This window comes from Pseudorca crassidens, chromosome 2 (assembly GCF_039906515.1).
Source record: "Pseudorca crassidens isolate mPseCra1 chromosome 2, mPseCra1.hap1, whole genome shotgun sequence".
NCBI lineage: Eukaryota > Metazoa > Chordata > Mammalia > Artiodactyla > Delphinidae > Pseudorca > Pseudorca crassidens.
Window position 1 is genome coordinate 9,548,224 of NC_090297.1, and position 16,711 is coordinate 9,564,934.

The 16,711-nt window shown below is 39.7% G+C and overlaps 1 protein-coding gene across 4 annotated transcripts in view; it reads left to right on the plus strand.

Moving 5' to 3' along the window:
- The window catches only part of VPS13D (vacuolar protein sorting 13 homolog D), a 242,401-nt gene that overhangs the window by 117,028 nt on the left and 108,662 nt on the right, over positions 1-16,711 (plus strand). For all 4 annotated transcript variants that reach the window (XM_067720898.1, XM_067720908.1, XM_067720916.1 and 1 more), the window contains 5 exons: positions 650-885; positions 4,702-4,810; positions 10,417-10,580; positions 12,477-12,585; positions 14,757-14,936. In XM_067720898.1, the coding sequence (XP_067576999.1) occupies positions 650-885; positions 4,702-4,810; positions 10,417-10,580; positions 12,477-12,585; positions 14,757-14,936 (798 nt within the window). The remainder of the gene's footprint in view (positions 1-649; positions 886-4,701; positions 4,811-10,416; positions 10,581-12,476; positions 12,586-14,756; positions 14,937-16,711) is intronic.

Below are 16,711 nucleotides of genomic sequence, written 5' to 3' on the forward strand. Positions count from 1 at the left end.
GGTGGTTTCTGCTGGTTATTTTGATTGCTGGGCAGCCTTGTCCAGAAGGGACTTCTCAGTACCCAGAACTTATTTTGACTAGATAGTTTGGTTGGCATGGTGCCCTCTGTAGACATTTCCATATAAACAGAGAGAGAGGAATCAGAATCAGATTGACAAACGCCCGGTAGAATGGGCGGGCATTCTTCCTGTTGCTTAGTTACAGTGAGCTCCTTTATGAATCTTCCAAGTAAAGCCAAGATGGAAATCATTAGATTCTATTTTAAATTATGCCTTACATCTTAAAATATGTGACTTTCCATAGCTGAATTCCAAAATTTTTGTTCAAAGTGTATCCCAGGGGGTTGAGGGTAGACTAGATGCCATTGAAAGGACAGAGAAGCTTCCTCTAGGTATCTGGCGTGGCAGAGCTTCTCAAAACCCTTTACCCAACAGGCTGTGGCCCATGTCTAATTGGTGGGCTTTTTGCAATTTTGAAGATGATTAGAGAGGCATTTGAAGAGGCCACATGATGAGCCTCACTTGTGGTTATATGCTGCGTAGGTTCATTTGGGAAGGATCTGGGACTTAAACCTAGGAGGCACTGATAACTTTCCAATACCACCGCTCTGACTGAAAGTCCTCTTTATCCTCTCCGCCCTTACTGTAGGTCCCGGTTGTCTTCACTCAGCATGGCGTTGCTGAACCCAGGCTCCGAACTGAAGTGAAGCCCATGACTTCCTTGGATTATGCCTGGGACGAACCCACCCTGCCACCTTTTATCACTCTGACTGTTAAAGGGGCAGGTTCCTCTGAGATCAACTGCAACATGAATGATTTCCAGGATAACCGACAGCTTTATTATGAAAATTTCATTTACATTGCTGCTACATATACGTTCTCTGGGTAATTCTGAGTTAAATTACTGTTCGTAAAGCAGAAAACTCTAATTATTAACCGGTTTTAAATTTTAAGCAGTTCTCAGGAGGCTAAGGGATGAACGAAGATTCCTTCCATTCTTTACCAAATCCTAGGCTCAGGCTCTATCTTGAGAGGTCTTTAGTCTAAACCCTTGTCTTCTGGCTAGAGTAAAATTTATCCAAAAAGGCAAGACTCTTCTCTTTTTAATAATCTATCCCCAATAATCCATTCTAGTATCTAACAACTCCCCTAAGGCATTGTTATTATAATGTCTTAAATTTCTCTTGCTTTAAACTTTTGTTTTACCTCTTTCCTCTTTCCTTTACCTCTTTCCATTTTTTGTTTTACCTCTTTCCTCATTTGAAACTGACTAATCTTCATCCATAATTATTCAAGTCACCATTCTGACTCTCCTCTTCCATTGAGAATTCTGATTAAGCAGACACTTAAAGGTCTTTTTAATAGTCACCTAAAGGCAAGCAGAGGAGTTTAACTTGACAGTAATTCCAGTTGCCTTACAATTATAATCTTCACTGTTGTCTGACTAGTTAGTTGTGTTTGGAAAGAAAAGACAGGTGAGGAATAGTGAGCTTATTCTCATTCTGTTAGATTAGTACAGAGATAGGTAGGTAGAGATTCAAAATGTTGGGCTTTCAAAAGTAAGTCATTCCACCAACACATAAATATAGTTTGTTTCTGTGCTGGTCACAGGGCCAATTTTAAAGTTGAAGAAACTGGGAAGATAGCCTAATCTTCAGCATTCCAAATATAAGTCACCTGGTGAACGGGGCATTTAAAGTCATATTTCTTTGCAAAATGTTCTGAATAATTTTGCTCATGAAATATTTTTGTATGTGCCTGAGGCCCACAAAATCATCTCTGAGTCTGTGCAGTGTCTCTCTCAGCTACCTAGACTCCAGATTTCACTAATAATGAATTGAATAGGCATCTTTGCTTAGAATAGCCCTTCTTTTCCTTGTTTATTACAGTTCTCTTTTGATAATGATGGTGCTGAGATGCTTATCTTGTTTTAATTAAGTCAATCATGTGTGTTTCTTTCTTTTTAAAGATTATGGCACTCAGTAGTATGACATGCTTAAGGTTTTAGTGCCTGAAAAGCCAGTCCTTAATCTGGTTGCTATTCATGTTTTTCTCTTTACTTTCTTATGTTAAATTCCAGTAGTTACTAAGCTGTTTAACTGAAGAATCCTAATGGAGAATTACGCGTTTAATGGGTTGAACAGATATGGATAGAGAAAAAGAGAAGTTCCTGGGAATCTTAGTGTGCTAAGGGGTTGACCCCTATAAGTGCAGTAGATCCTATTTCTTCGCATTTTTGGTGAGAACTGACGATGAGGAAGGAGACTAGTTTTGTTTTGTTTTATTTTGTTTGAAATTGAGGTGAAGTTCATATACCATAAAATTAACCATTTTAAAGTGATCAGTTCAATGGCATTTAGTGTATTCGTGATATTGTACAGCCACCACCTCTGTCTAGTTCCAAAATGTTTTCATCACCCCAAACCCATTAAGTAGTGACTCCCCCATTAAACCTCTTCTCTCAGCCCCTGGAAACCACCAATCTGCTTTCTGTCTCTCAGGATTTACCTATTTCAGATATTTCACATAAATTATCATAAAACATGTGACCTTTTGTGTCTGGCTTCTTTCACTTAGCATAATGTTTTCAAGGTTCATCCACACTGTAGCATGTATCACTGTTTCATTCCTGTTATGGCTGAGTAATATTCCATTGTGTGTCTGTACCACATTTTGTCTGTTCTTCCTTTGATGGACATTTGTGTTGTCTCTACCTTTTGGCTGTTGTGAACAGTGCTGTCAGCATGCCCATACATGTACTTGTTTAAGTACTTGTTTTTAATTCTTTTGCATATATACCTAGGAGTGGAATTGCTGGGTTCTACGGTAATTCTGTGTTTACCTTTTTTTTTTTTTTTTTGCGGTACACGGGCCTCTCACTGTTGTGCCCTCTCCCGTTGCGGAGCACAGGCTCCGGACGCGCAGGCTCAGCGGCCATGGTTCATGGGCCCAGCCGCTCCTCGGCATATGGGATCTTCCCGGACTGGGGCACGAACCCGTGTCCGCTGCATCGGCAGGTGGACTCTCAACCACTGTGCCACCAGGGAAGCCCCTGTGTTTACCTTTTTGAGGAACTGCTATGCTATTTTCCACAGGAGCTGAATCATTTTATGTCCCACCAGTAATGTGTAAGGGTTCTGGTTTCTCTACATTCTCAGCAGTGCTTGTTGTTTTCCACTTAAAAACAAATTTTTTTTTAATGTTTTTTTTAAATTTATTTTATTTATTTATTTTTGGCTGTGTTGGGTATTCGTTGCTATGCGCGGGCGTTCTCTAGTTGTGGTGAGCAGGGGCTACTCTTTGTTGCGGTGCTCGGGCTTCTCATTGCAGTGGCTTCTCTTGCTGCGGAGCACGGGCTCTAGACACACAGGCTTCAGTAGTTGTGGCACATGGGCTCAGTACTTGTGGCTCACAGGTTTAGCAGTTGTGACGCACAGGCTCAGTTGCTCTGCGGCATGTGGGATCTTCCTGGACCAGGGCTCGAACCCGTGTCCCCTGCATTGGCAGGCGGGTTCTTAACCACTGCGCCACCAGGGAAGCCCTGTTTTCCACCTTTTTTTGATTGTAGTAATTCTACTGAATAGGTAATGTTACCTCATTGCGGTTTTGATTTGCATTTCCATAATAATTAATGATATTGAAGATCTTATCACGTGCTTATTCCCATTTGTGTATCTTTTTTGTTTGTTTTTTGACCATGTCGCACAGCTTGCGGGATCTTAGTTCCCCAACCAGGTATTGAACCCCGGGCCGCCCTGGCCACGGCGTTGAAAGCGGTGGCTCCTAACCACTGGACTGCCAAGGAATTCCCTATTTGTATATCTTTGGGGAAATGTCTATTCAAATCCTTGGCCCATTTTTAGATTAGATTTTTTTGCCTTTTTGAATTTTAAAGCTCCTTATATAATATGGATACAAATCCCATATCAGATATATGATTTGCAAATATCTTCTCCCATTCCGTGGATTGTCCTTTTACTTTCTTGGTAATGTCTTTCGGAAGGACAAAAGTTTTTTAATGTTGTTGAAGTCAAATTTTTTTTGGTCACTTGTGCTTTTGATATCATGAAAACTGGTTTTTAACTCGGAATTTTTCAGTCCATTTTTTGATGATAGAGATTAGTGGAAACAGGAGGATGATCTAAATAAAATCTCATTGAAATACCCTAAAGTGTAGTTAGGCTGCAACATTCCATAAAGCTTAGTATTCTTAAGCCATAGAGAAACACAACAAGGTGGAATTGGAGGATGGTGATTATGAACCCTTTGTTTTCTTTTCATCCTTAAGGGACTTCTGATTTCTTGCTAAGACATGGGGATGCAATAATTCTGATCATCTTCCTGGCAAACAGTAGAACTAATTCTTGGACCCTTGGAATGTCTGGATTAGTTTTTGTTTTTTGTCTCTAAAGATATATAGTCATCCTTTTATGTCTGAATTTTAAGCCACTGAAATTATCAGGAGAGGGGAAATGTCAGAGTATGTCTTCTGACAAATGAATCTTTGAACTGTGCAGGAAAACAGCACAACCTTGATCTTTCTGCAGCTTGAGTCAGGCTTTTTCTTCTATGATTAAAGAAGAATTATCTTCTTTATGGTGGAGGTTTAGCCGTTTGCTTATGAGTACATGAATACGCATGTGAGTCCACGTGTATACGTGTGTGTGTGTATTATGATTGTTACTGTTTTTTCAATTCTAGTTTACAGGAGGGGACAGGACGGCCTGTGGCTTCCAACAGAGCCATTACCTGTGCAGAGCTCGTCTTGGATGTCTCACCGAAGACACAGAGAGTCATTTTAAAGAAGAAGGTAAGAGAGCTTAGAACTTGGAGTTTAGAAGAAAACATTTTTAGCCCTGGAAGGGACAGGGGCCACCTGGTCCACCCCCTCGTTTTGCAGATGAGCAAGCAGAGACCTAGGCCCGTGCTCAGATGGAACTTGGGCGTCCTGACTGCTCCATTTGTTGTTCTCCCCACTGTCCCATGACGCCTGCTCTAGGAATTCCAAGCCCTTCTCATCTTTGATACCTTTTCGAAGAACTTAATTCTTGAATTTATTTTTTTTCAAATTTGTGATTTGTCGTTTTCATTACTCTTTCTATGGTAACACTCCCCTAATCTACTTTTCCCTAAACTCAGTGGAAAAATTATCACACTGACAGTTTTTTCCCTTTTTATGCCAACATTCTTTTCAAGTTAGTTTATGAAATGATTATGCTAATAGACCTAGATATTGAGAGAAAGAGTAAAGTTTGACCAGAAATATTGTGACTGACAGAAAGACTGGTAATAAATAGTTCAGACTTCAAAATGAATGTTGTTTGAGAACACAGAGGTGCAGAAATCACTCTAAGAGGAGGAAGATCAGCAGCTATCATTATTTGAAACCATTTACCTGAGGGGTGTGTTCTGGAAAATTTTGCATAATATAAATCATATAATCCAAAAACAACCCTGACAGAGGTTGTGTGTTTCCAACCTAAGTGGCCCTAATGCTGACAGAGGATGCCCTTTAATCATCTAAAGTGCTATCATGTGTGGCAGTAATGTAGGTGGTTTATGACTCATTTGGCTTTGAGGTTGTACAACTCTTACGGCATTTTTAATGGGGGATAGATTCAAATTATTTCAGATTTTGCACATCAAATGAAACTTTAATACATGTGTTTCTAATTCAGTTTTATATTTTTAACAGCTTTATTGAGATATAATTCATGTACCATACAAATCACCCATTTAAAATATACAATTCAGTGGGTTTTAATATATCCACAGTAGGTACTACTTTAACCACACTCAATTTTAGAACATTTTCATCACCTCAAGAAAGAACCCTGTATCCTTTAGCTATCACCCCCGCATTCTCCTTACTTCCCAGCCCTAAGCAGTCGTTAATCTACTCTCTGTCACTGTAGACGCCCCTGTTCTGGACTTCGGTCAATATATGAGTGGTCTTTAATGAAGGGCTTCTTTCAGTTATCCTAATATTTTCAGGGTTCTTCATCCATCTATCAATCAACCAGTACTTCTACATGTGTTTTTATATCATACCAGTTGAAAGTCACATAATTCAAATTTGCTTAAAATGTTATCACATTCTTTTATATAAGACTGTGTTTATGTGTTAGATACATTTTAGAAATAAGATTTGGGAATGGTGATGAGTAAAGAGACCATGAGATGTAGTAATTGAAAGTAGACAATTTTCTAGACTTTATTGAACATTTTGAAAAAGGAAATTTTAAAAGACAATAATCTAAAAATAAAAGAGTCTAACAGAAATCAAGGAATTGGGAAAAAAATAGAAGAGCCCTTGGAAATGATGCAGATGACCTTCAAAGAAATGTTCAAGTTAATGAGGATGTTAGAGTGAATGGAAACCAACTCAAGAGAAAGATGATTTATCAGTGGAGTATGATCACCAGGTGTGATCAGCAAAACACTAATAATAAATATACATACATGGGATTTCCAAGGGCTGGTGTCTGCTAAGTGGACAGAAACAGACTTTTTTAAATTAAGTAGCAAAAAATACTTTACATAAAATTTTATAATTTACACATTTTCACAGTTGTCATTTCACTTGATGAGGATGAAAACCGGTAAATGGGAGGGAAGGTGATGAGTGAGTTACGTTGACATCTAAAACTGGGCAATGTTCTTTGAATTGGCACTAGGAAATGGACCTATGTGCTTGAATTAGAAACCAAGAGTAGAAGGTTGACCTCTTAGGTTTTTGTTTGTTTGTTTTTTGGGATTTTTTTTTTTTACTTTCTGTTTTGAAAGAATCTCAAATTTACAGAAAAGTTGGTAGAAATTCTATAAAGTGGATTTGTCCTGTTGCTGGTGACGTTAACGTTAGCACTTGCTTAAGGTGGTGTCTGCCAGCCTTCTCCACTGTGAAGGAAGTTTTTCTTTTCCTTTGTATTTAGTAAATATTTTGTGGAGAGGTGCTTTGAGACTCTGTAAATATCCTGTTCCTCATCAAGTTTTCTATGTATGTATGTATGCATGCATGCATGTGTATTAGCTTGGACTTCCAGAACAAAATAATATAGACTAAACAATGAGAATTTATTTCTCGCAGTTCTGGAAGCTAGGAGGTCCAAGATCAGGGTGCCGGGCAAGTCGGTTCCCGGAGGGGGCCCTTCTTCTAGTTTGTGGACTGCAGCCTTCTTACCGTGTCCTCAGATGGCAGAGGAAGAGTGGGGTCAGGGGTGAGGGGAGAGGAGAAAGCAAGCCCTTTAGTATCTTAAGGACACTGATCCCATCAGGAGACCCCCACCCTCATGACCTCATCTAAGCCTAATTATTACCCAAAGGCCCCATTTTCATCCCAACTGCGGGTTAGGTCTCCAGCACAAGGATTTTGCAGGAGCACAGTTCAGTCTGTAGCTTTATGTATGTCCCCATGGCTCCCTGTTTTATTCAGTGTGTTATCTGTTACTGTCAGGGTTTATTTTTATCCTCAGTTCTCATGCTTGGCCGGTAGGAGTGCCTTTAACCTCCTGTGTCCTTTTGACATATGCCCCTCATGCCTTGAGCACTTCCATACTTTCTGACACAGCAAGTTATTTTGGGCTCGTTTTGTACTTTCCCTGCAGCATTCCCGGAATTTGCCACTTCTTTGAGGAGCCCTGATTCCTTTTATCAGAGAATGGAATTTAGAAACTTAAGATATGTACACTAGGTACCCTTGTTGCTGTTGTGGTGTCGCTGTTCCCAGACTCTCTCAAGGGACAGACCTAGCGATTTTATGTATACATGACGTATATATGCACACACATGGCACATATTGTATCTGTGTATATGCATATGTGCATATGCATACATATATCTTATATGTGTATTTATATATTCAACGGATTTCTCTATCTCTGTGTATTAAGAACCAGCAGTTCACACTAATAGTTCTAATTCCAATCCAACATCACAAAGCTCATTGTAATTTTTTCCCTTTTCATATTTGTAACTCCTTTGTCCAGCACTAAGAATGTATTTATTAATTTGATCAGTTCCCGTGAATGTAACCCATGTTTTCTCATCACAGTTGTGCCCCCCGCCCCGAGTGTGGACACACCGTGTTACCTGGCGTGGGCCCTGATCTCCACATGCTGGGCAGCTCCCCGTGCAACCCCACCCCCTGCAGGAATTCCCTCCTCACCTGTCTCTGTCTCTGACAACCCACACTAGGCTCGCCTCCCCAGCCCCTCGATATGGGTCAGCACCCACCTTGGGTTTCAACATCCCACTCTGGGCCGGGCCACCACAATATACCCACCTACCCTCACACAGCCCCCATGGCCTTCTCCCTCCCTCAGTGTCACCTCAAGGTTTTAGGACTAAATTGTGAGGAAAGGGGGCAGGGGAAGGGAACCGGAAGGAGAATGGTAGATCTTGGGTTTTTAAATGGAGGTTTGGGTAGTGAGCCTGCACATACGGGCAGGCAATAGAGGAATCCATGTATGAAAACTTGATTTCACCTGGGCATCTGTGCTCTGATTCCCGATCTGGAACACCTCCAGGAAAATTGAGGTGCTTTTCTGTGTGGTTTTGGTGCTAGGGATAGATGTATTCTCTTACTGTGAACAGAGAAGTAAGCATGTGGGGATTGCGGGTGGAGAAGTGCAGCTCAGTTTCATCTCTTTTCACAGGTACGAGAGGCATTAGCACACAGTAGAAAGAGCATCATCACACTGCTATATTTAAAATAGATAATAAATAAATAAATAAAATAGATAACCAACAAGGACCTGCTGTATAGCACAGGGAAGTCTGCCCAATTCTCTGTACACCTGAAACTAATACAACATTGTTAATCAGCTATACTCCAACATAAAATAAAAATTAAAAAAAAAAAAAAGAAAGAGCATCATATCTTCTAGATTTGAGTTCTGGCTTTGCCACTTAAAGATGATGATATCTGGTGTTTCACATTCCTACCGGAGCCTCATTTTCCCATTGCTCTCCCAGGTTAGTGAGAGGGATCAACTAGGATGCTGTACATAATGTGCTGTGTAAAGGGATGTGATCATGATAACATAGCAACCATTTATCGAGGCATTAACCCTGTGCCAAGTATGTGCTGAAAGTGCCTTGTATTTATGACACTTATCACAAGAACCCTCAGAGGTAGCTTAATTTCCCCCTTTGACAGGATCAGGAAACAGGAGCTCTGAGAAATTTAGTAGCTTATCCAAGGTCACTTAGCTAGTAAATGAGGCAGCTGGATTTCAGATCCTGGCATTCGACTCCAGCATTCGTATTACTTTGTTAGCTTTTAATGCAGCTTTGACAGCTTTGTTGCAAAAGCTGTCTTTCCAACGCGGGGCAGCATGTGGATGCGTTTGTGGTACCTAGAATGTGATCCTGACGGGTCTAGTTGGAGTATACGTTCCCATAGAAAGAGTATTCTCAATGGTTAGGTGTTCCTGAAATGGAATTATAGGGATTGTGTTAGAAAGGTAGTATGGCAAAGTGGATAAGCATGTCGTCCCTGGACTCACACTTTGGGGATTCAGACCTTCACTCTACCACCTACTAGTTAATGTGACCGTGGTGAAGTTTCTTTATCTCACTGGGACTTAACTTCTTCATTTGTAAGTAAGAACAGTAATAGTATATACCTCATTGGTTTGTTTTGAGGATTAAATGAATTACTATGTGTAACTCACACTGATCAGTGGCTGACACATAGTAAATATTCAGGAGGTGTTATTACTACTATTATTATTACTTCTTACATATAATGGATTATACAGACTTTCATGGATAGACCTGGAAGTTCAAGTACTGCTTATAAAATACTCCTAAGAGAAAATATATTTAGAATTAATAGCAATAAATCTAGTATAACTTTTGAATACAATCCACTTAATAGTAAACCCAGTAAATTGGAAATTGGAAACCATCAATATAGTATGCTTACCTTATGAACGTGGGATGGGGGAGAGCTCTGGTAAATTCTGGTTGTCTGCCAGTTATGAGGATAACCAAAGACCAAATACTGAGAATATCATATATACTTTATATAATTGGATCACTCTTTTAGGTAAGGGCACTGGAGGGCTGCCATCTGGAATAGCAGTTAACACAGCAGTGTAGCTAGTGGAGGAGATTAGATTGAACCTCGACTAACTGGTTTGCTCAGAAAGTATTAAGTGTATGAAAAAAATAAATTCAAAAAATTTATATTGTCATTTTTGGTTGTTTGGTTCAAGAGTTTAGCATATTTTATCCGAAGTGCAGCTAGAGATTGACAGCAGTGCAAGTTTAAATTAAGCACTGACATAATCGGAAAGTGTCTTTTAGTACAGTCCCTACTTGAGAACTCATTCAGCCCTGTGTGAAGCTCTTGAAGCCCTTGTATGAAGCCGTGGCTGCGCATGATGGCTCTTGGCTGTCTCTGCCCAACAGGAACCAGGGAAGCGTTCTCAGCTGTGGAGGATGACTGGCACAGGCATGCTGGCCCACGAGGGCTCTTCCGTGCCTCACAACCCCAGCAAGCCCTTGGCCGCCCGCTCCACCGAGGGCTCTGCCATCTTAGATATTGCTGGTCTTGCTGCAGTCACTGACAACAGGTAACTTTCATGGCAACTTTTGATTCAAGTTCACTGCTTTCAAATTCAGACTCAGAAGACATCTACACCAAAAAGCAGAGAGTCTATAAATGAAGTAAGAATTTGTATTTTTCTTCAATGACAGAAACCTGTTGTATTTCCAAACATGAGTATTGGGTTTCTGTTTTATGTTTTAAAGTCATTATGGAAATACCCATGGAGATGTTAAAAAAAAAAAAATCAAACTATATGGATATGTTATGAAACATGAATGTCTTTTCATCCAAACGTCTACCTACCCCTGCTCCCGAGAAGTGAACAGTTTGTTTTTTTAAATCTAAGAATTTTGTTAAATCCCTTGAAAGCAGAAACAAATTATTAAGAGAATAATCAAATTGTTTTTATGACAAAGCGAGAGAGAGGCATGGACATATATACACTACCAGACGTAAGGTAGATAGCTAGTGGGAAGCAGCCGCATAGCACAGGGAGATCAGCTCGGTGCTTTGTGACCACCTAGAGGGGTGGGATAGGGAGGGTGGGAGGGAGGGAGACGCAAGAGGGAAGAGATATGGGAACGTATGTATATGTATAACTGATTCACTTTGTTATAAAGCAGAAACTAACACACCATTGTAAAGAAATTATACTCCAGTAAAGATGGAAAAAAAAAAAATGTTAATTTTCTTTATGAGCAAAGGACTAAAATCAACAGCAAGAAATTATTGGATCACTGCCTAGCTCATTTTCTATTGCTATTTGTCTGCTGCCTCTACTATCTTACTTTTATTTGGTGCTTGTGAGAACCATCACTGTGAGAATTCATTTGGGACCTTAACTTTTAGATCACTGTGGGCAAGTTTCATCTCTTTTTAAAGACTGTGCATAAGGAGATGGCATGGAGGAGTGAGTGGATACACAAGGCTCTTCACAAACATGAGAACCTGCAGAAACCATTTATGACTATCAACCCTTGTTCATCTAAGAAAATAGACTTTCTTTTATCCTCTAATCTTCCAAATGTGAATTACCCCTCTTTCCCTAAACTTTCTTTCTTTGGAGCTACAAAATAGAAAGAGTTGAAGCTCCCATCTCTTCTCCCTGCCAGTATTTCATCAGTGCTGATAAAGCTGTAGAGAAAAAACCTCCTTGAGTCTTCCACCATCTACAGACTTAGAAAACTGCTTGTGTAGCAGTGGAACATAACCCACAGCTGGGAAAGAGCAGGACCTAGACACCAGGATCTGGAGTGGAAGACAAAAGACCAGGGCTATTATTGTACTGGGGGCTGGGGATGGAGAGTCGGATTTATAAGTGATTTTTTTTTTTAGTCTGTTTAAAAAAATGTTCCATTATCTTTACAACAAGAATACATGTTTTTAAAGCCAGAAAAAAAAAATGTGTTTTTATGACTGACTGCTTGGATTCAAATCAGCTCTTTAACTTTGAATAAGTTATTTTATTAGCCTTGCCTCAGTTTCTCCATGAAATCAGTGTGTTTTCAGTTAATAACTTGTTTACTTCCAAAATGACTTTAGATGACTTACAAGTTAAAACCCATTACAAAATAAAAGTATTTGGAAATAAAACAGAAAAGGATTTTTGAAAATATTTTAAAAAACCTTTCTTGTACTACATGACAGCTTGTCATTGTGAGAAAGCAAGAACCCCTGTTATATGTATTAAATTGTGAATCCTTAAAGTATTCATATTTGTGTCCTCATTGCTTTCCATTTTGTTTTATTCCTCCTTCCTCATTGAGAGATACCTAGCTGCCATAGGATTCAAGCTAACTGCCTGTTAGATTTTAAGGGCAGAGGATATTGGAAGGAAGAAGAGTAAAACCTCGATCCTGATACTCTCTACAGGCCTGAAATATTTGACTCACAGGACTTGTTGCATTTTCCTTTCTTCTAGATACGAGCCGCTGATGCTAAGAAAGCCTGATCGTAGGCGAAGCACAACCCAGACGTGGAGTTTCCGAGAAGGGAAACTGACCTGTGGGTTACATGGGTTGGTTGTCCAGGTTAGTAGTTTTTGACATCCCCGGTTGCAGCAAGCAATGGTTGAGCCTTTTTTTTTTTTGAAACAAAGTCTTAATTAGGATATACATGAGATGTTGTTGAATGGGAAAAAAATAATTACAATGCAAATATGTATTATTTCATTTTAGTCAGGAAAACCATGAAACCTTGTGCATCTCTGCATATTTACATGGGAAATGTTATTGAAGGTGATATGTAAGAAATGTGTTAGGAATGGTTGCTTCTGAGTGATGGTTCTTATTTTTTTCCCTTGGCTTATCTGGATTTTTTTTCTTTGATGAGATAAATTACCTATGCAATTTTAAAAAGGAAGAAAGAAAGAAAAATGTCAGCTAAAAGCCCGCCACTAAGTTAGATGGATTAGTTTTAGACCTGTGAGGTTAAAACCATCTTTTATAAAGTGTTCTATGAGATGGTGAGTAATCTTCATGGGCTCTGCATGCCCCAGATTCTGTTTACTTCTGCATTCTCAGTGGTCCCCAAATAGACCTTTCATTGTTGTAGCAAATGTCGAAATGAAGGTTGCTGTTCAGTTTCCCCTGCCTTCAAGTCAGCCAGTCCACCCCATGAAAAACTCCCAGGTACTTTATAAGCAAATGTGTGTTTGGAAAGTTACCAGGAATTTGGATTTTCTCTCCTTCTGGCTTCAGGCCAGGAATGAGACCATGGATCTGAGATGAGTGAGTAGGAAGGTGTCTCAGAGGTTTGGGCATAGAGCAGAACAGCACGTGTGACTGCGTGTGCAGTTCTGCCTCAGCCTGGGACTTTACCCAAAAGGTAAACACTAGAACATCAGGCCCAGAATCTAGAGAGCTCTTAGTGTGTTTGACCCTGGTGGAAACCAGGCTGTCCTTCCATAATGGGAGCTTGTTCTCCGGGGGAGCGAGCAGAACTGCAAGGAGCCTCTGACTGCTGTTTGGTGAGATTTATTTTCTTTATCTCTAGTGCCCTGAGCTTTTTTCATCAAAGACAAGCTGCTTACTTATATGAAGCACACATCTGGAATGGATTTGTGATTTTCAATTAGCAATGCAATTCAGACTTCTAGAGGCAAAAGAGGGCTTGTTATAATTGTTGGGTTCCGTGTCTGACCCTGACTTCTGGTTTGTTTCTAAAGCCCATGTAATTCCAATTCTCTTAGAGCATCCTGCCCAACCCACTGCCCCCCCCCCACCCAACCAAAAAAAAAATCCCTTTCTGGTGTTTGTTGTTTCTTGAATCTATTTCATCATTTCTCTGAGTGACCCTGTAATAGCAGTATTCAGCAGAGCAGAATGTGTTTTGGTTAGGGAAATAAACTTGTTACAATCTTATCATTCTGAATAAAATAATTGAAGGCATTAAAACATTTTCTGACACTACCCTTATAAGGTTGTGTATGCACTTTCTTTCTAAACTTAAAATAGTTATAAAAGCTTTCTCTATGTTAAAGTCTGTCCTATAAACCCAGCTCAAAATTTCCTTTTCATTACTCACTATTTAAAAACTAACAGAGGGGGATCTAGACACTTTAGCTATTATCTTCTCTAGCCCTGTATTCACTCTCCCAAAGGCATCATCCTGCAGACGTCCGTTTTACTTGGGGCATATAGCAAGAAGGTACTTTTCTCCAAAGGCCTGAATAACTGGCTATCAGATGACATTCACATTTCCCTGTTTCATTTTAGAAGAGGCACCATATTTTGAATATTTGATTGTCCAGCCATATGCCTGTTTGGGGAGATTTTCAACTCCAGAATTTGCTTTTTATTGGAAAGCTCAGTGATAGTGATACTTTTTAAATTTTCAGAATGTTTCAGCTTTTGAAGCAAACCCTAGTGAGAATGCTCAGAGAAATAGGGTTTTTGGTACTTTTTTTTTTTTTAAGCTTATCTTAATGACTAGAAGTTACTACTAAACTAATATACTGTATTCATGGAATTATCTTACCTTGAATTCCCTAAATTCATGTAGCATAACTTTCCATCTTGCCCAAGTAATCCTCCTGTTCTTTATCATCTGTAAAGCTGAAAAAACAGTAAATGCTTTGCTATATGTTGACCATGACCCTTCAAAAGAGAGTTTAAATCTGGTAACTTGTTTGAAATGACATATTAAATTGTCAAAGTCAGTGCCTTTGCCTTTTCTTACACATCTTTACTCTGTCCTGTAGGCCAAAGGAGGGCTTTCTGGTTTGTTTGACGGAGCTGAAGTTGTTCTTGGTCCGGACACATCCATGGAGCTTTTGGGGCCAGTTCCACCTGAACAACAATTTATTAACCAAAAAATGAGGCCTGGTTCTGGAATGTTGTCCATCAGGGTCATCCCAGATGGACCAACTAGAGCGCTCCAGGTGATGATTTATCGTAAGAACTGACCTGAGTCTCATTGTGCTCCCTCCGCCCCCACATGGTCAGTCATTCAGCAGATGTTTATTGAAGTATCTGTGCTGGGTGTGAGGATGGTGTGTCCTTATAAAGTGGGGATAAGACCTGCCTCACAAAGTTGTTATAAGAATCAGAGTATAAGTAAAATACAAGATGATTTTTAAAAAGTGTAAGAATTATTTCATAATAACTTATAAGGGAAAAGAATCTGAAAAAAAAGATAAATATGTATATATCACTGGATCACTTTGCTGCACACTTGAAACAGAACATTGTAAATCAACTATACTTCAATAATAATAAAAAAGAATGAGTAAAAAAAAAAGTGTAAGAATTAAAGAAGATAATGCCAAGAACAGTACATATTATTATCAGTCGTTATATATGTTTATTATATATTTAAATAATTGATATATTAATAACATTGACAACAGGGAGCTATATGAGGTCTCTAATCAGATAATTAACATGTTGTGTTATGAAAGTAGGAGTGGAGGGTGCTATGGGGAGTATCTAGAAAGGATTTGTATGCCCAGATTTGGAGACTGGCAGGGACTTTCTAAGAGAAGTAGCACTTAAGCTGAGAGCTAAATGTTAACTGAAGGAAGTTAGCCAGATCAAGAAGGAAAGGTGGAGGGGCTGTGCCTTAAGAATGAGAGTATTCGTTCATGAGTTATTTACTGAGCCCTGTTAGAGCCAGGCACAGTTCTAGGTACTGAACCTAGACTAGTGAACAAACAAAGTTCCCTGCCATCTTGGAGCTTACATTCTAGTGGGGTAGATAAACCATGAGCAATAAACAAAATAAGTAAATTATATGTATATGGGAAGTTATGTATCTCCATTGAAGGCCTGGAGGGAGATAAAGGAGAGTGATCCAAGTGGCACATAGAATATGCTAAGAAATAGGCAGGAGACCGAAGCAGGGGCCAGAACATGAAAAGCCTGATACATGCTAAGGATTTTGTGTTTTTTCTATGGCACCAAAGAGTCAGGGAGTGACACGATCAGAAATTTATTTTAACTTGCTCACTCTGGCTGCAGTGTGGAGAATTGGAGTGAAACTGGAGACAGAGAAAGGCCAGTTTGGAGGGATCTGGCTGAGAGATTATGGTGACCCGAACTAGAATACATGGCAGGGAGGTGGACATGAGGAGGACGTTGGAGAGAAATGAATAGAAATGAAGGCTTGTTAGGGGGTAGAGTCAGTCAGACTTAGTGATTGCTCGAATGTGCGGATGGGAGAGAGGAAGGAGTCAAGAATGGCCTTCAGGATTTTGATTTGGGCAACAAGGAGGATGATAATCTCCATCACTAAGAGATGTACACAGAGCAGACTTCTGGGGGGAAATGAGGAGTTAAGTTTTGGACTCATTAAGTGTATGGTATCTACAGGAAGGTGTCCGGAAGTCAGTGTAAGTATGGGTCTGTAGCTCAGGGAGAGTTCTGTGCTGGAGATAATGGATTTATCAGGCATGGGGAATTAGAGTTAAGGAAAAAGAAAAGATGTTGATGTGTAACAGCAAATTCTCTGAGATAGTACACCGTAATCCACAATATCTCTTTAAAAAGCACCCTTCTCTTAAGGCAAAAAATGAATGCCTTGATCCTGAGGTTTGCATGTTTTGACTTGAGCTATAATGCTAGTTCACCTACAGATGCCTAACTGCCACTGTATGAAGCTCTCAAGGTCTACAGCTTGGTGTTAGTCATAGAGACTCAAGACCAAATTTGCTTCATT